The sequence below is a fragment of the Buteo buteo genome, chromosome 9 (genome assembly GCF_964188355.1).
Source record: "Buteo buteo chromosome 9, bButBut1.hap1.1, whole genome shotgun sequence".
NCBI classification, from domain to species: Eukaryota; Metazoa; Chordata; class Aves; order Accipitriformes; family Accipitridae; genus Buteo; species Buteo buteo.
The window spans coordinates 36109839-36130804 of record NC_134179.1 but is presented as its reverse complement, the minus strand read 5'-3'; the positions used below and the strand labels follow the sequence as shown (position 1 = coordinate 36130804).

Genomic DNA, 20966 nt, shown 5'->3' with positions numbered 1-20966 from the left:
GGTGCCCACCAAGCTGCTCTATCACTCCCCTCCTCAGCAGGACTGGGGGGAGAAAATAAAATGGAAAAAAACTCGTGGGTCAAGATAGAGGCAGCTGAATAAAGCAAAAACCGTGCACGGAAGCAAAGGAAAACAAAAGATTTATTCTCTTACTTCATATCAGCAGGCCATGTCCAGCCATTTCCCAGGAAGTAGGGTTTCAGTGTGTGTAACAGTTGCTCTGGAAGACAAACATTGTAATAATGAATGCCCTGCCTCCCTCCTCCTTTCTCTTAGCTTTTATTGCTGAGAAGACATGTGGTATGGAATATCCCTTCAGTCAGTTTGGCTCCGCTGTCCTGGTGATGTCCCCTCCCAAGATCTTACCCACCTGCAGCCTACTGCTGTGGGGGTCCTGTTGGAGAGATAGCCTTGATGCTGTGTGAGCACTGCTCAGCAGTGGCCAAAACACTGCTGTGTTATCAACACCTTTCTAGCCACCGATGCAAAGCACAGCACTATGAGGGCTCTGTGAGGAAAATTGACTCCATCTCAGCCAGCTAGACCCAGAACAGCTTGCTTGAAGATGAACTGCAACAGTCTTCACCAGGTTTTTGACAAAACATTATGTCTGAAGAGTCATGTTTCTAGAAGAGATGGCAGGCACATGACTTGAGAAATCCATCATATGGCCTAGTGCATGCTGGGTTTTCTTTTCCAGGAATTTAGTTTTTGCTTAAATACTAGCTGTTGTTGAGAGGTGACTTAGAAGTATTATCTCTGATGTTCTTGGTGACCATGGGCTGTGTGGTAGGGGGAGAGGGGGGTGTTTGTGGTGTTTTTTGGTTTTTTTTTTTTGTTTTGTTTTTTCCTCCAGTGGTGGTCTGTCATGTCAACTAGTGTTTCAGGTCTTCATTTCACTTGCTCTTTGTATAGCTCATATTACCGGGGGGAAGGGGGGGGGTGGTATTATGATTTTGACAGAATTACTGTTTTCAGTCTGTAAGATGTAGCTTAGAAGTCAAGTAATCCTGCAGCTGTATTTGAAGACCAACTCTAATTTTATGTAATTCTCTCATGTAAAAATTAGGTTCTTTCTGTTTTGCTATTTAGTAGACTGTTTCAGTTTTACTTTTGAGGGATTGAAATCTCCTGAACTAACATAGAACTTCTAGTGGTCAAACAGTGACACTTCCGTTTCTAACGATGCTCTTTTTAGAGCAGAGAGATAAGTTAAGGATTAAGTAGGAACACAGCTTCTCACTTCTACAGAGCTTGAGAGTTCATTCATGCTCATTTCATGTTCAGCTGAAATGTAAAATTTTGTTGCTGCTAGAAGGAAGGGATCTTATGCTTACTTTTGCTTTTCCCAATAATGTGATCTCATTTGCTGTTGCAGACCTGATGCTCTTTAGACCCTTTAACAAGCTGTTTGAATTCACTAAATGGTCAAAAATGGTCTAGAGTTAGATTTTATTGTTTTGATTGAGATAGTGATGTTGGTAGGTTAGGGAGTTAAAATAGAGCAGTTACGATGAGTCTGGCATAAAATAGGTGTCAGGGAGAAGGGGTAGTTGGGAGGACGGAACAGAAACCTTCCCCTTCTATAGTGGTAAGCTATTAGATGAATTTATTTCATGCTGTGGAATTATACCACCATGAGGAAGACACATAGTTTGGAGCAAAGTATTTATTTGAAAACAAACAAACAAAAACCCCCAAAACACTGTCCTGTGAACTTTGTTGGTAAGGCATGTCATGCTAAGCTTGACTACAGACTTTATTTGCTACTGATTTGATAGTTTGTATCAAGTGCAATACTATTTTTAAGTGTGAGGTTTTCTGACTGTGTATGAATTGCTGAAATAACATGCATTCAAAGAGTTATTAAAATGTTTGGCTTCTGGTTGATGAATATAATCAGAGTATGGTCTTGATTTGAATGAGCTGGTATAACTACTTAACCTGGACTGCCAATTCTAGTGTATTGTAATACACGTCTGCTTGGTAACAGACTTAATGTTGTCTGTGTATTATGGTTTCTGTTACAGAATTCTGTTTGAATTGTTCTGCTTTGAGAATGAGATGAACCTTAGGTACTTTACACAGATAACTAAGTGTTTGATCCCAATGTTTGTTCAAAATATTACAATAAGTTTTAAGATAGCAGTTTTAAGTGTAATGCACAGCTACCTTTTTATCCTTTTGAGATGTAAAGTGGATTTAACTTTTTCCATGATTTAAAGCCCCTTATTTTAGAACTGGAATTGCCTTTTATGCAGTTGTGTGATTCCCTCTTGACATTTTCTGATTATGGTATGAAAATATACTCTGAAAGTTTAGGAATGAGATGCCTTGATTTAATAAACTAAGCTTCAGAAAATTCTTTTTTCTCTTTGTCTCTGCAATAGGTGGAAACAGTATGAAGCATATGTGCAAGCTCTGGAGGGCAAGTACACAGACCTTAATTGTAAGTTAGCTAAGTTTCAAAATGGTATGAGTTACCTGAATGTTTGTATAAAGCAGAATGTTTCAGTAATGTCTGTGCTTTCTAAAACTCTTGGAAATGAGATAATCTCTATGTAAGTTATTTGTCAGAAAAAAAGTCCCTGTTTTTTCTAGTGTAAGTTTTCAGTCTTTCCCAACTTTCTCAGCCACTTATTTTTCTTTGCAGATCTCACACAGTATCTAAAAAGTCTATTTTTGCATCTGTAGGACCGTCTGTACCCAGACTGCTGGAGGGAGGGGGGAAGTCTCAAAACATAACCCCACAAATAGGTGTATTTTCAGGACTTTTCCATTAGAAAGGAAATGTTATCCTCTACCAAAATACTCCATGAATGTTTGTGCCTTCAGTAGTCTCACAGGATTCTAAATCACATGGGATTTGTAGAGGTGAAGGTCTAAAATGTATCCCCAAGTAATGTTTGATCTGATTAGGTGAATTAACTGTTTGATTGTTGGTCTTATGTGGTCTTTAAAACTTGGTCTGTACTTCAGTGTTTCAAAAGAGAATATGGGAAAAACATCCTACTCTCAAATGGGAAAAGCTGAACACGTTCTGGAAGTGACGGAATCACCTATCCTAAGTCACTTTTAAAAATTGTGTTGGCAACTAGAGATAGGCTCTTTCCTGTTTTCCACTCACATTTCCAGTTTAAATACTTAAAGACTTAGTACCACTGAATTTGAAGGGTATTTTTCTGTCAACCCAAACAGATGTGTCCTCTCTTTTCTCTGTTGTTACATCCCTCTTCTGCTGCCACCCCATAACGTTTGAGTTTTGGAGAGACTAAAATATAGCAGATGGAAGCAGTTGATTTTATTCTAGTCTCAAACTGTCCTAACATAGATAAATAAGTTGTGTTAACATTCTCAGTTTCTCGATTTTTGAAACCCTAATACAGGCTGTAGTAATCAGTATTATTGAATTATCTGCAAAGAATTACTTTGAAATAATTGTCCTGAAGCAATTTGTGATGTTCTGAATTCACATTTATAGCTGATCATTCTCAAGTAGTTAGAAAAAATAAAAAATCTTAATTATTCCAACTTTCCATTGTTTTATGCATGACAAGTAGCAGAGTGAATGGTTACTGTTTGTATCAGGCTGCTTGCATGTGTTCCTGTTTGAATAATTTGGAATGTACTGTGCTGCCTTCTCTTGTATTTTGTATATAAACTTTCATAAAAGTTCATGAATCGGAAGAATTCTAGTTGTGGCTGAACTGCCATTTCTGAAGTTCTCCAGTGTCTTACTGTTTACTCATGGAGTGTTGAGACCAGTTTGAGGATTGACCACAAATAGCACCGTTTTACAGACTGCAGATAATTTTTTGCCAGAGTGTAGATTTCCCCCTCCCCTACTCTGGCCTCAACATTTCTTATAGATAACGGGATAGTTCCAACTTCCTGAGTTTCAAACTGCAAGTTGTAATAATAGTTGGTTAAACAAGCAATTTAGAAGTTATTGCCTATATAAACATGAAAACATTTTCAAAAGTTTAGTAGGTCTTAAGGAAGGATCAGAAAGAGATACTTAAAACCAACTGTTATCAAGCTTTTCTAATAATGATATTTTGCTCTTTTTTTCTTATTTATGCTTATTATGCTTACTTATGACTCTTGCTGTTTATGAATTTGGTTTTTAGACTCTTTTAGCTGTCTTTAAAAACTGTTCATGAGAGGATGCTATAAAATGTATGCTTTTTGTGTGTTATTACTTATATTAGCTAATGATGTGACGGGATTGAGAGAATCTGAAGAGAAGTTGAAACAGCAACAGCAAGAGTCTGCCCGAAGAGAAAATATTCTGGTGATGAGGCTGGCAACTAAGGAACAGGAGATGCAAGAGTGTACTGTAAGTGTTTGGAGGGGATAAGTGTTTTCAGACTATTACAAGAGTATCAGCTTTTGAGCCAGTAGCCTTGTGCTAGGTTTTTTGTGTTATCTATAGCAGCACGTTTTCTGTGCTTAAAGAAATGGCAGGGCACTTAAACTTTCACTGAATTAGTAAACATCACTTCTTAAAGTTTGCTTTTTTTTTAGTATTAGTTACTTCAGTTGATTTTCAGCAGCAGTTGTGCTTGGAAGGACTTTTGCTTTAGAACCAAGGTAGTTCTTATGTGAGCCATGCTTACTTTCATCTAGCATTTATGAATTGTGTGTATATATCAAAAATGTTACTTCTGACTATCATTGGATGCAGGAACAAATTGAAGTGTAAGTATAGGATTGAATTTACAGGGTTTCATTTAGGAGGCTTTAGTCTGATGTTTAAGTTGGATTTGGATAACAAGGTACTTGTAATCTTTTCCATCTGTTTAGCTAGGTAGGGGAAAAAGGTACTGACTTTTTCAGAGGAAGTTCTTTCAAAATTTGGCAGGTCTGCTTTTTGGGGTTTCTGATGTTCTTTATACTAAATATCTTTTTTTCTTACTGTTTCTGTTTCTCTCTCCTTTATTTCTGTGGGTTTTCTGTGACGCTGTTTTCTTCTGTGTTTGGTTTTGGTTTCTTGAAGCTATCTTCTACCACTTTTGGACTATTGATCTTTTTTGGATTACCTTCTTAACATAATTTTCACCTGCTGCTTTAATTTGGCAGCTCCTGAGGGAAGATTGTAAAAAGCTGCTTATTGCTAGTTTCTGTAACATACTCCTGAGAGCTTCTCTCATGAAAAATAAAAGCTCTGTGCAAAAATAATAACTAGTATTGTAGCTTTCCTCTGTTATTTTCTTTTAGCCTTCCTTTCTTTTTTCCTGTAGGTGTTCAGAGCTGTCAAGGTATAGTAGTGTGACACTTAACTCTGTACACATTATTTTCACTGCTCTTAAGACATAAGATGACTTTAGTTCATAGTAAGCACTGGTATAAAGAGAAAAAAAGAGGGGGTAAAGCATACTTTGCAGTGGCAAAAAATGAATCGCAGAATCACTGAGGCTTGAAGGGTTGTAGTTTGTGTAGTCCAACCTTGCCTGCTCAGAGCAGGATCAGTTGGACCAGGTTACTAAGGACTGTGCACAGTTGGGTTTTGAGCATCTCTTAGAATGGAGACTCCAAAACCTCTCTGGGTGACCTGTGCCAGCGTTCAACCACTGTCACAGCAAAAAGCATTTTCTTATGTTTAAGTGGAATTTCCTGTGTTTCAGTTTGTGCCCGTTGCCTTCTGTGCTTTCAGTGGGCACCACTGAGAAGAGCCTGGCTCTGCCACCTTAACTCCCTCCATCAGGTATTTATGCACATTGACAAGATCCCCCTGAGCCTTCTCTAGGCTGAACAGCCCTGGTGTTCTCAGCCTCTGCTTGTATGTCAGATGCTCCAACCCCTTAATCATCTTCATGGCCCTTTGTTGGCCTCACCCTAATATGTCCATGTCTCTCTTGTACTGGGGAGCCCAGAACTGACCCAGTACTCCAGATGTCTCACCAGTGCCAAGTGGAGAGGAAGGATCACCTCCCTTGACCTGTTGGCAGCACTCCTCCTAATGCAGCCCAGGATGCTAATGAAGATCTGTTCTGGTACTATACCACAACACTTCCCTAGTAGTAAGACTACTATATTGATCCTGCTTCTCTTGTTAGTTTTACTGATAAATTCTGCTATGAGGAACAGCAGTAATAAGAGGGTTTTTTCTTTTGAACTTCTGAGCACATAGCTGAAACAATAAATACTAAAAAAATTAAATGTAAGTTTTTCCACTAAAACCAAATTTGTTTGTACTATTTTCACCTTTCTCCCTCCCTATTTCTAAAAGAATGAGTTAAGACAAAAATTTCAAGTATTTAAGGCTATGAATTTTGACAAGATTGTGAAGACTATAGGATTTTTGGCTGCACTTCATTACACATGTTTATAACTGTGATGTATAGGCATCCCAGAACATCTGTTTAGAACTTCTGAAGAGCTTTTATTAATTTCAGTGTACTTAAACAAAACAAAAAAAAAAACAGGGGAACAACCCACCAAAAAGACACAAAACCCAAACACACACACACCCAAGTGGCTTATATTTTTCTAGGTATTGACACATGAATAACATCAAGGATGTAATCTCCTCCATAGTGCATAGAGTTAGGAAGGTGCACCCTTGAAGAACGGGGGTAAAAGCTATAATGGAGACATCGGCACCTTAAAGTGTTTCAAGTTTAAATGCTTGTAGTTTCAAGAAGCTTTGGAGGACTACTCGGCTTTGTATTAGATAGTGGTTTTTCCAGTAAAGTAACAGTAGCAAAATAAATCACATTGGATGGGATGCAAAGCTAAGCTATGGGTTGCTAAATAATTTCATAAATGAACAAAAACTGTTCACCATATGGTAAGTTATTTGACGTGTCTGATTTTTAGTCCATAAAATAACATTTATTTTTAGCATAGTTAACTGTTTTTTGTAATTCATATTTACATGTAAAATATACCAGTGATGGTTATTTATATGTAAGCCTTCAATGTTTCCTGTCACATCTTGATTAGAAAGACTGAGCATCTATGGCATCAAGTTTTTTGAAAACTACAGATTAATATTTACCATATTACCAATGCTTTACTGTTCATATTACTCTTAATGTATTTTTGGGATGTTTTATACTTACAAAGTTATCACATTCAGGTCACATTCAAATGTAAATTGATAAAAACTTAAAAATACCATACCATATTCAAATGGTAGTAGTTGACAAAGACATAAGTGAATTTTCTGATTACTAATATGTAAAATACCTTGCTAGTTAAAATATACTAGCTCTGTTTTAAAATAAGGTGTTATAGACTTTGTCTTGGCTGCTGTTTTAATTTGTACCCTTCTTTTTAAAAGATAAAACACAGGAAAACCTAATTCAGCTTATAAAAGTCACCTGTCATCGTTTTGAAAGTGTAGGTGTGCATGTTGGAGTAGCAGTAGCAGAATCATTGTCCTGATTCCATTTCAGTACTCTTTGAAGAAACAAAGATGGTAGCTGAGTGCATAGCTCCATTCTCTCTCATGCTCTTTGCAGAGTCTAGCAGCAGAATATGTGGGTTTCTCTGGAGCTAGGAGCTTGCTGAGAGTCTGACTGGTGTTGCAAACTTGCTCTGCATAGTTTAGGGTGGCTAACTAAAGGGCTTGATTGAAGTTTAGGTGTTTAATAGCTCATGTGCCCTATTGTCAGCAGCAGCCTTGAGTTACCTTCCCCCTACAGGAACAACCCCCTAAAAGAGGTTGCTGTTTTTAGCAAAAGGTGGGTAAGGTATTGGCTACTGTTTCTACATAAAGCTTTGTTTCTGGCAGAGGTGGTGGTGAAGTTATTGCTACTTAGGGAAAGGTCTTAACCCCCTCGCAAGCTGCTGCACAGCTACTGTAGGTCAGTAAGTGGACAGGCATTTGGAAGTATTTGCTTCTCAAATAGGTTTTCCATGGAACAGATAGCAATGAGCGGAAGCTTCCTGTGGGTGCAGCTGGAATACAGTACCTAGATAGCCATTACTCTGAATAGCCTACTTGTGGTTTAGGTTACAGCTCTGTTGTGTTTTTTCTCTTCTTTGTTATGCAGTTTCTTCCCTCCTGCTTTTTCCTTACAAGAAGGATATATAGTTGTACTTGGATTGCTTACATTTTCTGTTAAGCACCTGCGTTCTGTTTTGTTAAATTCTTCATGTCAGAGGGTCTGTTCTTTGTGGATGTCTTTGGACAGCTTCAGCTGAAAGGATTCAGCTTTTTCCAAGAATGTGAGAAGCAGGGGGTTGAAAATGTTATTGTCTTAACAATAACAACAAAAAAAATCCCCCCAAACAAAACCCTGCACAGCCTGATGTCCTCTAAATAGACTACTTTCGGTGTTCTCCTGCCTTAGGTGAGAGCAGAGAGAAAGCCAATACCAAGGTTTTTATTCTGTTTGTGAAAATTCATCCCTATTTGTCCATCTGACAGGCTTTTGAAAAATACCAGCTAGAATGTGCTTTCATGTTTGGGAATATGAACAGCCAGAAGGCATTTCAAGTGTTAGAGCAGGCATGTCCTCGGGTCTAGCATTGGACATGACTATTTGTGTATATTCAGCTCTAGCCTGAAGTTGGTCCTGAATGCGGGCGAACTCTTCTGCTCCCCACCCCTTACCGCCTGGAATATCAATAGGAGGAGAGACTTTCTAGAGAGTGGTTAGAGGGAGCAAGAGTGGGAGGCTTGGACTGGCTAAGCAGGAAGAAGAATGGAATAAGGAAGTAGGCAGAAGGGTTAAGAGGTATGGACTTGCTTTGGGAGTGGGCAATATTGGGGGGAGGTTGCTTAGGTCTGGGTGGATGAAAAGCCTGGCAGGTGAGAACTCTGGAGTTACAACCAGAGAAAGCGCTTGTGGAAGGATGGAGAAAAATTGAGTTGGAAAAACTGGAGGAATAAATGGTCTTCAGGTTTTGGGAGGGAATAAGCAAGGGTTGTTCAGCTTAAGTAAATTCTTTCTACATTACTGTTTTAGGAATGACAGTTGAGGTGTTATGTGGAGCCTACGCAAGTGCTTTCTGCTTGGCCTAGGAACATGAGCTAGAGATACCCAAATGAGACTGTTAAATAACTGACATTGGACAGAATCAGCTGGGTCCTCTTTAGTGTTCTAGTGCATTTCTGGCATGAATGAGGAGCAGGTGGCAGCAATTCTTTGTGCTACTGATCCAAGCAATCTGTTACAGTTCTTAGGCTGGCAGTAGGAGGAGGGAGCTGGGCCTAGGTAAGACAAGGAACATGGTCTTTTATTTCTTCAATGATGCCTGTCTAAAAATAGGTTGGGAACCATGTTGTTGTAACCTAATTATATTCCTGGAATATGTTGCCGGCTGGAGTGTCTGTATGTGTGCAGACATCTGTTAAACTAGCTGTTTCACCCTCTACTAGTGCTAGCCCTCACAAAGAATTGACAGGTTGTTGAAATACTTACAGTAGTGCAAGCGTCAAAGTTGAATGGATAGAAAAGGTATACCAGTAACAATAAATTAAATAGATCTTTATTCAGTGAACAACATATTGTGCATTCAGTGAGGCAAAGGAGCCGTGGGGGTAAAATGCCATCCAAGAAATGTTAGGATAATCTTTATTTGGACTTCCTGTTTCTAAGTAGTGGTTGTAGGTGGGTTCTTTAGTGCTTTAATTCTTGAAAATATTTTTATGCAGTGTTTTATTCCCATTATATTTCTTTCTGGACACATAAAAGTTTGTCTACTTAAAACATAAAGTATGATGGTTACTTCAGGGGTTTTTTTGTAACCAAATATTTTTATTTTGATAATAGCAAATTAATGAGAAGTCAATGGAGGTATTTAAGTTATTTCAATAACTTTGAAATCCCTCACTTGAAATAAAATCCAAGAATTTTTGCTACTTAACAATATATAAATTAAAACATGCATTGTCTTCAGTCAAGAGGTGACTGAGGTCACTGCTGCACGTTTTTAAGGTAAACAAAATGTTTGTACTTACACAGCAATGGTGAAGAGAAAGTGTAAGAACCCCGTAACAAATTAACTGTATATACAGGAAAAGAGTTAAATTGACAGTGCTTTTGACTGTGCTGCTTATTCCAAGTAAAGCAAAGTATGGAGGGAGACTCTCTTCCCTTCCATTTTGCTAGTGATGCCTTGTACTGTTTGTCAGTGAAACTCTGTTGCTATCCAGTCTGGTTGCAAGTTTGTCATGCAGTGGGAGGCAAAACCCTGACTTTCAATTAATGTTTCTTTTTTAATCTCATGTAATTTTGTTCACCTCTTGCTGATGAAGAAATGTGTGTGATACAGGGAGTATAATAAATTGAATTTAAGAATGAACACTCTGTCTAGGCTGATGTGATTTTAGTGATTAGCTGGATTCTAAACATGTACTGCTTAGTACCTTTTAAGACTGTCTGCTGTGATGGGATTAAAACATAAGAAACTTTCAAAAAAGTTAATCCTATTTAAATACATACAAGTTTTGACTAATGAATGCTATATTTATATATTGCAAATTTATTGATATAATGCAACAAAAATCTGTTTAATTGATGTTAATATTTCTAAATTATTTTGTTTAAAAAAATAAATATGCAAACTTACATCATGATTATTGCATTTGTAAAAAAAAAGCTTAGAAGTTTGTAAAAACCTTTTTAGTAGTTGCTTAAAAAATATTATTTGTCAATATTAGCTGTAATATTCCATAATAACTTTCACTGAAGTTACATGGAAACTAGCTGTCTGTTTTAAGTAGATAACTTTTTGCATATACTTTTTTTTTTCCCCAAAAGAGTCCAGGCAGGTATAAAAGATATAAAAGAAAGGGAGGATTCTAATGGTCCAATCATTGCTTTGGCAAACTGAAATGTAGAAAACAATTTGAAGTGGGGGGATGGGTTAAAAAAAAAAAAAGGCCTTGAAAGTTTGAGCTTGGCAGGTGGTGGGATGGGGGATTGGGTGAATATGTACAGTGATAGGATACAGGTGGGCAAAAGTAATGTTTATCCTGCCTTTTTCAGGTTACAGTATTGAAAGAAGGCAAGCTTCCTTGATGTTATCTTTGGAATAACTATTTTTATTTGTATCTAAATGACTTTAAAATTTTATTTAATGTTGTATGGCTAACAGTCTTTTTTCTTATTTTATGCAGAATCAGATTCAGTACCTCAAGCAAGTCCAGCAGCCTAGTGTTGCCCAACTGCGATCAACAATGGTGGACCCAGCCATCAACTTGTTTTTCCTAAAAATGAAAGGTGAACTGGAACAGACTAAAGACAAACTGGAACAAGCCCAAAATGAACTGAGTGCCTGGAAATTTACGCCTGATAGGTAAACAAAACAAATACTCCCCAGTCAAGACTTCCCTGACAGTCCCACTACGAGAATGCTATGGTGGGACAGCCAAGTACTCGTTTCCACACCAAGACTCAGACGTTTTGAGGCAAAAGCCACATTCTTATACTGTCCAGCTTGTAATGCTTAATGTAAAACTTACCAGATGAACCTTGTGTTTCAGCTTTTTTCTCCCCCTTTGCTTCAGAGGCCTGACGGCGTCGGACTATTCTGAAGAAATGGCCATCTTCGAAAAAAAAATCTTTTCTAGAACATGTAGACATTTGCAAAATTGTTCTATTTGAAGAAAATAGAGGGAGAAACAGAAGTCTTAAGTCTGTGGCACACTGTGTCTACAGACAGTTTGGAGGAGAGAGAACCTAGAGATTATAAATCATGAATTGAACATGTAAAATTCCCGTAAAATGTAGAAGTGGAATATGCTTCGCTCTTAACCTTGAGCCTAGTGACTTAGAGACACTGTAAGTCAGTTTTGCCAATAAGACTGTGGACTTCCTGCTTGTTCACTGAACTGCTGGGTCAAAACTCAATGAGGTGAATTTTGCGTTAAAGAGTTTACTTGCTAACCAGTTTTGAATAGCCATGAGAGTGCTATTTGATATCACAACAGTGGTAGTGTACACATTTGACTGTTTAGCCTTTGGGCTCTCTAGCACTTGATGGAGCCTTAAGTCAATGTTGCTAAATAATGAACTGTTTTCTGGATGGTCGGTAATACTGTGGACGCCTCAAAATTAGGACTGTACGAAAATGTACATTCTATCTAATTGCAGGTTTAAAATTGTTGGAAGCAATACACATTTGATCACAACTAGCATGTATAAGAAAAACTGGTTGTGATAAGTATTTCACTGCATGTTTTCATGCAGAAATGAGAATTTTTCGATCTTCTAAGAACTGATCTCAAATGCTCAATACAGAAGGCACACAATGGCAACTGTCTTCAGTGTTGGTGGGGTGTTTTTATTCGTTTGTACACCTGTTTTTTTTGTATTGCACTTCTATATAAAATGTGCCTTGAAATAGTTGTAATATATAGTTCAAGGAACACTACTGGTTATCTGTTGTATTGTGAAACTCCTGGGATGAACGAGAATTGAACAGGTTGTTATTTCTGCATTGTCTCGTTCTCTGAAAACAAAGTCAGTATTTCAACAAAGCAAAAATACTTAAATGCATGCATTTTCCTTGGTGGAATCAGTGAAAGGAGCCTTTGCTACTCTATTGATGCCTCTGTTCTGTTGTCCCAAGTTACTTGTAAGAGTAGCAATCCGGGACAGTTGGGAGTGCATGTCTGAGGTGTGTAAAGTGAAATGCAGATTTGGTATAGCATTTGTGTGTGTGTTTTTTTTTTTTTTTTCTTAGAAAATTGAGTTCTATTTAGTAATCTGAGATTTTTATTTTCAAAACAGTTGGGCAACATTTTATGACTCAGTTTGCTCCTAGAAAATTCAGTTTTAAATTAAAAAAAAAAAAGGCATCCAGCTGTCACAGAAGGTGATGTATTCTAACTGTTTTGATGTCTTTTATTAAGATGGCATTACGTATTTTTAACTTGGAAGTACCTTAAGTCGGAAGTATTTTAACTGTTTGTGCTTCAGATGATTAATATGGGATTGAAGAGTAGTGTATTTATGCAGGTTTATTTTTTTTGCATGAGTAATGACTTAACAGCAAAAGAAAAGCCTACAGAAAAACTTTACCTTTTTAAAAGTGATACATCTGGAATGATTTTGTTATAGCAGTATCTAAGATTTTAATGATCTAGCATCAAAACAGAGGTAAGACTTGCATTAAAAAATTGTTAACGTGTTACCAAGCCATTTGTAAAGCTCACTATAATGTGCGGATAGAGGCATGCCGTGCAGATTGCTTGTTTAACTTGGAGTTCAGAAAATTATTTAATACATTTAGATACAGGCTGGTTGTTTCCTTAAGTCCTCAGGCTCTAAATGTGTGTGTACAGCTGAGGAGAGACCAAGTAACTTGCCACTTTCTTTCAGGCAAAAGTATCAAAAGAAAATTTTGTTATTTCTGTAGCTACAACATACCCTAATATGCATCATATAATTTTAAGTCAGTGGTGTGAATGTGCATAATTCATATATGCAGTAGCTGGAATACAGAAAACTACAGTTATTTCCTGGTAAATAATTGAGGCTGTCTTCATTAACTGGGTTAAGATCTTACTGATTTTTATTTCTGGAAGGGTAAAGAAATGAAGACTCATATTAAAGTATTTATAGGATTTGTCATTCTGTTTGCACCCCATCCCCCCGCTTTAATTGCGTTAATTGTCCATCCTTGTATGCAACTACTCTTACTTCATGGCATCTGACCTAGTTTTTGAAAGAGATGATGCTCCTATTTGGATCCCTAACTTGTGTTCTTAGGGTAACATATTAACTGCAACCCTAAGCGATGTTAGTTCTGGGCCTTAACCATAGGTAAGGGTGTACAGCATAGTCATTGTTGATGTCTGGAGGGAGAAATAAAAGGGCATGTAATTAAAGGAATGGCTATGCTAAGCCATTTCAACCATCATTTTTCATAGAGTATACACTTGGATTAAAAATAGTAGAAATATTTACAGTAAGTCTAGTACAACAAACGCTAGTCTTCTGAAACTTAACCACTTATATTCTTACAGGTTTTGTTGCATGTATGTTCAAGAGGATTTGTGAAAACAAAGCCAAACTTAGTTTTACAGCTCATAGGAGTTATTTTAAGAGTTACTGGATTTTATATTCTTGCATGTGTTGTCTTTTTTGTAAATTGCAAGGGGAGGTTACTTGGTGCCGTACTAGTTCAGAACATCTGGAAAAATCTTGATGGGAAGAAATAGCATTATAGGTAACTATGCAAATTTCTATACAGGTAATAAATATTTTACATTTTGGCAGGAGTTAATGTGAAGAAATTAATGGGATTCTAAAATGGTCCCAATTCCAAGGTAACTGGTACTTGCTAATACTACAGTTGACATTGTTTTGTGAAGAGAAAAGCATTAAATGACTTAAGCACTGTGAACTTCTTCAACTTGTAGTGATGATGAATACAGTAACAGGAATTTGCAAATGGCTAAAAATCATTGCATGTCTGCCTGATAACTTTTGGGATATGTCACATTGGTTATCTCCAAAGTGGTCCTGCTTTACACAGAATGAACATCTCTAAGGAAACTTGCATCTTAAGTGTGCGACTTGGACTGTATTAGGTCAGCACAATTTAAACTTCAAGGACCTGGCATTGGACATCACATCAAGAAAGAAAACAGGTTGCTGCCTTTAGCAGTTTCAGGCTTCCAGGACTTTACACAGCCAGATTCCTTCTGGAGCAGCCCATCTGAAAGATTTGGGAGAGTCAGTCGGAAAATGTTAAATGGGGCAGAGTTGGCAGAACTTAAGTTGTCTAAGGCTTGAATGCTTAAAAGGTAGCTGATAAGGAAATTATTATTTTAAATTCTTTTGGTTGGGTATTTTGGTTGCAGGAGAGAACCGTGGCTGTGAATTGTAGCTGAAATTTCCTGTTCTACCTCTTTAATCCTCAAAATTTCTTTCAATCTTTGTCACTTGTTTAAAAGCAAACAAACAAAAAATTAAATGACCTTCTTGGTCTTGAAAAGTAATGCAAGTCCTGCCATTGAATTCACAATAAACCTGTTCAAGTTCGGGTGGTTCTTTTTTTTTTTCTTTTTTTGGCAGAGCTTACACTTCTGTAGAAAAGAGAACAGCTTCAGTATGTTGCTGAGCCTATTAAAAGGAGAACTGTTTGTGGTTGCTATCCTGACTTTGGCAGACCAAGAATCTTAAAGAATTTTAATTTTTCTCTTTTATGGAGTCAGCCGTATTGCCTATATATTAATTTGCATACTACTTCCTATAATGCTTTACAATGCCATTTTTATCGTGAAGATTAAAGATGTGTGATATTACCCATTTAGTAAAGAAAATCCTGTCAGTTCAAAATTTCTTTTCCTGCTGGTTTCCCATTTCTTTCAGAAACTGGACGTCCTAATGTTCATTACTCATGATCCAAATTCTGTCATTCTAAAGGAAGTAGATTCCTTAATTTCCTGCCAATTTTTAACTACATTTTACTTCATCCTCACCATGCAAGATGCTGACCATAGAAATCATGAAACAGACTGAGTACGTTATTGTCAAATATATAAATTGAGTTGAAAAACAGACATCTAACTTTTTAAAGAAGAGTACCTGGACAGCTTTCAAAAGAATGTCTAAGCCTCTTAAAGAAAAATGGATGTCACTATGAAAAATTAACATGGAATTTTATATTTCCCCCCAAACAACTTTCTTCTCTTCACCCAAATTTAATTATTAAATTTTACTAGTACAATAAATGAAGAAGGTTTTTGTTTACAGTTCAGCTTACATGTATAATTTTTATGCAGTACTTGATCTTTTGAATTACAAGGCACATCTTTAATCAAATATTTAACTCCATTGAGAATTAGCACATGCAAGATTGTGCATACTGATAATCCAGATGTTGATATCAAAAAAAGAACAATATGCTTATTCATATTTGCAGTAATAAAACTTGCCTTCCACTTTATGGGACAGCGACAGAAGATCAACTGGCATTGGAACAGCATGTGGTAACTATAGGGAGACTTTCTGCTATGACAATTATGTTGAGGCATAATGTTCCTTGAATTGTGACATGCAGAAATTGCATCTCCTTTTTGTTTGTAATTGTGATTGAGGAAGATAACTGAAGGTTTTATATTCATTTTGTGATAGATGGCTCTTTCCTTTGCAGCCAAACAGGCAAAAAGTTAATGGCGAAGTGTCGAATGCTTATCCAGGAGAATCAAGAGCTTGGAAGGCAGCTGTCCCAAGGACGTATTGCACAGCTTGAGGCAGAGTTGGCTTTACAGAAGAAATATAGTGAGGAACTTAAAAGCAGTCAGGATGGTAAGGGATTTTTTTAAGAAAATGGAAGTTGCCTTGCACTTCTAGTTTAATTTCCTGATGATGCACATACTGTAAAACAGTCTTTGCCAGAATGAAAGGGCAGTATCAAGTAAAATATGACAGTTGCTTCACTGGTAGTCTTAATTAAAAAAAAAAACCACAACAGACCCCAAAGAAAAAAAATAAACCCCAAACAACACTTAACTTTGGGGGACTGGTGGGATTTGCAGCTCCAGTAATGCAGCATTTGAATTTGAAATTCCCAGATTTCATACTGTAGGTCTTGCTATTTAATAGGGCATGTTTAGGCGGCACACATTATTGGTGAATTGGTAAGATGAAAGCTGTTAACATTGCATGAAGCTAAGCATGCACTGAGAACAGAATGCTTCTTGTTCACTCTGATTTTGAAATTATTTTTTTAAACAATCAACTTTTTAACAATTCCTAAGAATAAGAAAAATATACTTGGGGGTGGGGGGGGGTTGCGCTTAGGTAACTCAGATGAACTATGTCATTATTGTCTTCACAGTCCAAATTGTACAGCATTGTAAACCTAAGTTGGAATTCTACCTATAAACTCTGACCTCTTGCATAATTTAAATGGAGGGGAAAATGCAAATTTAATGAATCTTCAGCTAAGAGTTCTGCATAGAATTGGTGGGTTTTTTGGTAGAATGTTACGAAGTACGTTATCTTATTACAGTAAGTCTTGGAACATGAGCTATTTAGACATCACACAAACCTGGATATGTGTTTGTTTTACAACTGAAGTCTGTAAGATAGCATAGACTTGATTTGGCATTATCTAAGTCTGATGTATCCAGTATTTTTAAGGATAGATTCCCCCCCTTGCCCATAGGATCATATTTTTGAGAAAGTAGCAGTATAAAATACTTTATCATACCTAGAATTCTTAAGGTAAATGATTCTTTCTGTAATGACATGGTTTTGGAATAGTTACCCTTTTGCTTCTTAACTGCTATTTAGATAATGCACTTCATCTAAATTTATCAAGTTCATAATTGAAGCAAATGTGGACATTCTTCAAATATTTCCACTTTTGAATGCGGTATAGTAAAGTAAGCTCCAGAACTGAGATGTGTTCTTTAGCTCCTATTGCTTCTTCCCATATGAACAATGATGATAATCCTGCAATAGCAGTTTTCCTGATGATTTTTTTTCCATAGCAGCAAGAATACTTTAATTTTATAATTTTTTTACAGTAATAAGTAGTTTGCATTTTATTTGCCCTGTCAGTATCACTGGTGCAGTTGAATTGAAGACTAAGGGAATCAGTGTTTCTTTTACTGTTTTCAGGTCAAATTTGTTTTGCTCCAAAATGCAGTCCTAGTTGTAAAATCCTTGGTACATAAGTACTAAAAAATCCTGTGGAATTAGTTAACAGTTTTGTTGGTAAGAAAGTCTTCTAGTGTCACATTATGCAGGATTTACAGGATTAAAAACAGTAAGAGCTGAAGCTTGCTTGAAATGTGACTAAAATCTTTTTTCACTGAATAGGCTTTTGTAATTATTAGTTCTATTGTATACAGATGTGATGTGGTTCATGGTTAATTTTACAGTATTTCTACTAAGGTTTTATACTTGATTAAAAGTAGATACACAAGGATCTACTTGCAAAATATTAATTGCCAGAATTGAGCTGTTTTCCAAATACCCTCCTTTCTTGCTGAGAAGTTAATTTCTTCTCATATTCTGAGTAACAGTATAGAAAGTATGTAGATGATAAGCATTTCCTCCTTCAGAGGCAGAGTATCAAAACCAGTGCATACCTGATAGCTGAGAAATAGTCTGTTGAAAAATTTCGGCATAAAATGTTGAGTTACAGGATTTTAATTTTTTGTCTGAGATGCAAGCTATATATGGGCTATTAAGTATTTGCAACAAATGTGTTTTCTTTACATAGAATTGAATGACTTCATCATCCAGCTTGATGAGGAGGTAGAGGGTATGCAGAGTACCATTCTAGTTCTTCAGCAGCAGTTGAAGGAGACTCGCCAGCAGTTGGCGCAGTACCAGCAGCAGCAGTCCCAGGCCTCCAACCCAGGTACCAGCAGGACTCCATCTTCTGAGCCCACAGACCAGGGAGAGGCTGTGGGTAAAGATTGCAGCCGTCTGGCAAACGGACCAAGCAATGGTAGCTCCTCCCACCAGCGGACGTCTGGGCCTGGATTTTATAGGGAGGGTAGCGGCACAGAAGATGACTTCCCAGCTTCGCCAGGGAATGGTAATAAGCTGTCCAACCACTCTGAAGATAGAACTGGTAGAGGAAGTGGTAGCTACATAAACCAGCTCAGTACTGGGTATGAAAGTGTAGACTCTCCCACTGGCAGTGAAAACTCTCTCACTCACCACTCAAATGACACAGACTCCAATCATGATCCTCAAGAGGAGAAAACAGTGAGCATGAAAGGTAACAGAACTGTGGGTTCTCGTCATGTCCAGAATGGTTTGGACTCCAGTGTAAATGTGCAGGGTTCAGTTTTGTAACATTTTTCTGCAGCATTTTTATACAGTGTCATTTAAATTGGGAGAGGATACTGTCCAGAAGCCGTTTAAATTAGTGCATACTTGTCACAATTTTGCCTTTTTGTGGGTTTCTTTTTGCTTCAATACCTCTGCCACTTTGGAAATTTTAACAGTTAATTACGTTGAATGTTGCTAAAAGGACGTTTGTGTAGCTCAAGTTATTTTTATATGAGTTAATGTGAAGTTGAAATGGAAATTACTTCCATAAAGTATAACATAAATGATGTCTGTACAAATCTGTGTATATCTAGAACCTGTGCTGTGTAAGGGCATTCTTACTCATACTGTTATACTTATACCACCTTCAAGATTTGTCATAATAGCTGTGGGTTTATGACTGCCAAGTTTGCCCAGTACAGTAGTTTTATCACTAAAAGATGGACTTACTGAAGGAGTCCTGTAGTAGTTTCAGTGTTAATTACAGTTTTTCCCACCATACATCTGTGCATTTTCTCCTTAGGTGACCGAATGTTTATGAATTGTGTGCATAGTTACTCAGTTTTTAAGAACTGTTGTATCCTGTTTATGCATATTGCTCTGTGACTCCAATATTATCTTACCTGTACTGACCAAACCTAAATAAAAACTTTTAATAATGTAATTTCTTCATTGTTCTGCATTGGCTTACATGGCTTACTTGTATGCACAGTGTGTTTACAGTACTTGCTTTTTTTATTGAATTTGTTCCTGTGTCAATCCTACCTGATACAGCTTATGCCAAATACCCAGAGTTTACAGGTGTGTACTATCATACTAATTTCAGGCCAGCCTGAGAGTGCTTATTCTATAGGTTTTGTCCTTATTGGCAGACAAGAGGAAAAAAAAAGAAAAAAAAAGAAAGTTAGTAAAGTAAACCTTGAGTTGGAACCTGGCTTTTATAAAGATTAAAAAAAAAACCCAGAGCCCCCCAAAACCCCAAAAGCTAGAAGTATCCAACAGGTAAACATACAAATTAAACTACAAAACTTTAAGGGGGTAGTAATTCAGCCTCTTAAACCAGGTATAACTCCTGTTGGTTTTGAATGCCTACCTGAGGGAACTGACTCCTTAACATGAGCAGAAAATGAAAAAATTACCTTCAATTAAGCATACTTTTATTGTTCAGTAGCAATCAGAACCTGAATTTCTGGTGCTTATTTTCTGTCTACTAGTTTAGTGATGGTAGCACGTAAGCAAGGAGATGAAAAAGCACTGCCTTTTAAGCACTGTTCAAAGGGGAAATAAAAGTACTTAGTATACTTTTGGGTAGACTTAAGTCCAGTTTCAACATTTTTCTACCTGTGAATCTTCTTATTACCAGATGACTGACAAAATTATCTCATATGTAGTCAGTAGAACAGTAGTAAATAGCTTAGAGCTTTGCAATTCACTGTGGAAACAGTGAGGTGGTTTGAAAGTAGTATTTCTCCAAAGTTCTAGGATGTACTTGAATTTGTTTCAAATTTACATAGTTAGAATAAATTCCTGGATTATAGAAGGGTTTCTGTGGTACCATTTTTAAGTGGCATATTACATGAGAATTAGCATCTGCAGTACTATTGTCCAAGACAAATGGATATAATTAAAATACTAGTAGCTGCTGTCATCTGTGTTAGAGACATGCTAGTCCATGTACCACGGCTATTTTAGTTTCATAGGGTTCATTTAAATGTATTAAAACCACTTAGTAGTTGTCACTGGAAGTGTAAATTCCATTGGGAATACCTGGTTGTTTTTTGAAAATTACTTTAGCCCTCATTGCCTGAAAAATAGCAGATATTAGTTGAATGCATGCAAGGGAAGTGACAAGTATCTGTACAAAAAAGTACCAGCATCTGGCACCCAAAGTTTACAAAAATCCTTGATGGTGATCTATATCTGTGGTTGCTGGTGGTTTATATTTGGGGTTGGTATTGTATTGCTTGATTATCCATAGTGTGTGTATATGTACATCCTGGATCCTGTACGTAGTAGAATATAATATTTGTAAGAAGCTTAAAATGCTGGTAATAGATTCTAACAATGGCTTTGTTTGGTAATACAGATGGTGAAAAGCCTTGAGGGGAAATCTGTGGTTGTGGTTCAAATCTCAGTCTGAAATACGAAAGCAACTCATGCCAAGAAGATGGTAGACATCTTTTTGCCTAGTGTAAGGAATTAGGAGGCTATAAAATATCTTTGGAGTTACAGTAACTGCCATTAATTGTGCTGAGGTTA

The 20966-nt window shown here is 36.9% G+C and overlaps 1 protein-coding gene across 2 annotated transcripts in view; it reads left to right on the top strand.

Moving 5' to 3' along the window:
• Nucleotides 1–18743, top strand: part of WTAP (WT1 associated protein) — a 28621-nt gene extending 9878 nt beyond the window's left edge. The window contains exons 4-9 of one of the 2 annotated variants that reach the window (XR_012651688.1): nucleotides 2391–2449; nucleotides 4212–4339; nucleotides 11078–11256; nucleotides 11468–11814; nucleotides 16066–16220; nucleotides 18148–18170. Coding sequence is in view for 1 of the 2 variants with exons in the window: in XM_075036054.1 (XP_074892155.1) it covers nucleotides 2391–2449; nucleotides 4212–4339; nucleotides 11078–11256; nucleotides 16066–16220; nucleotides 18148–18731 (1105 nt within the window). In the remaining variant the exon portion in view is untranslated. Of the gene's footprint in view, nucleotides 1–2390; nucleotides 2450–4211; nucleotides 4340–11077; nucleotides 11257–11467; nucleotides 11815–16065; nucleotides 16221–18147 lie in introns of both variants that reach the window. The other variant, XM_075036054.1, reaches the window with a different exon arrangement.
• The last annotated feature ends 2223 nt before the right edge of the window (nucleotides 18744–20966 follow it).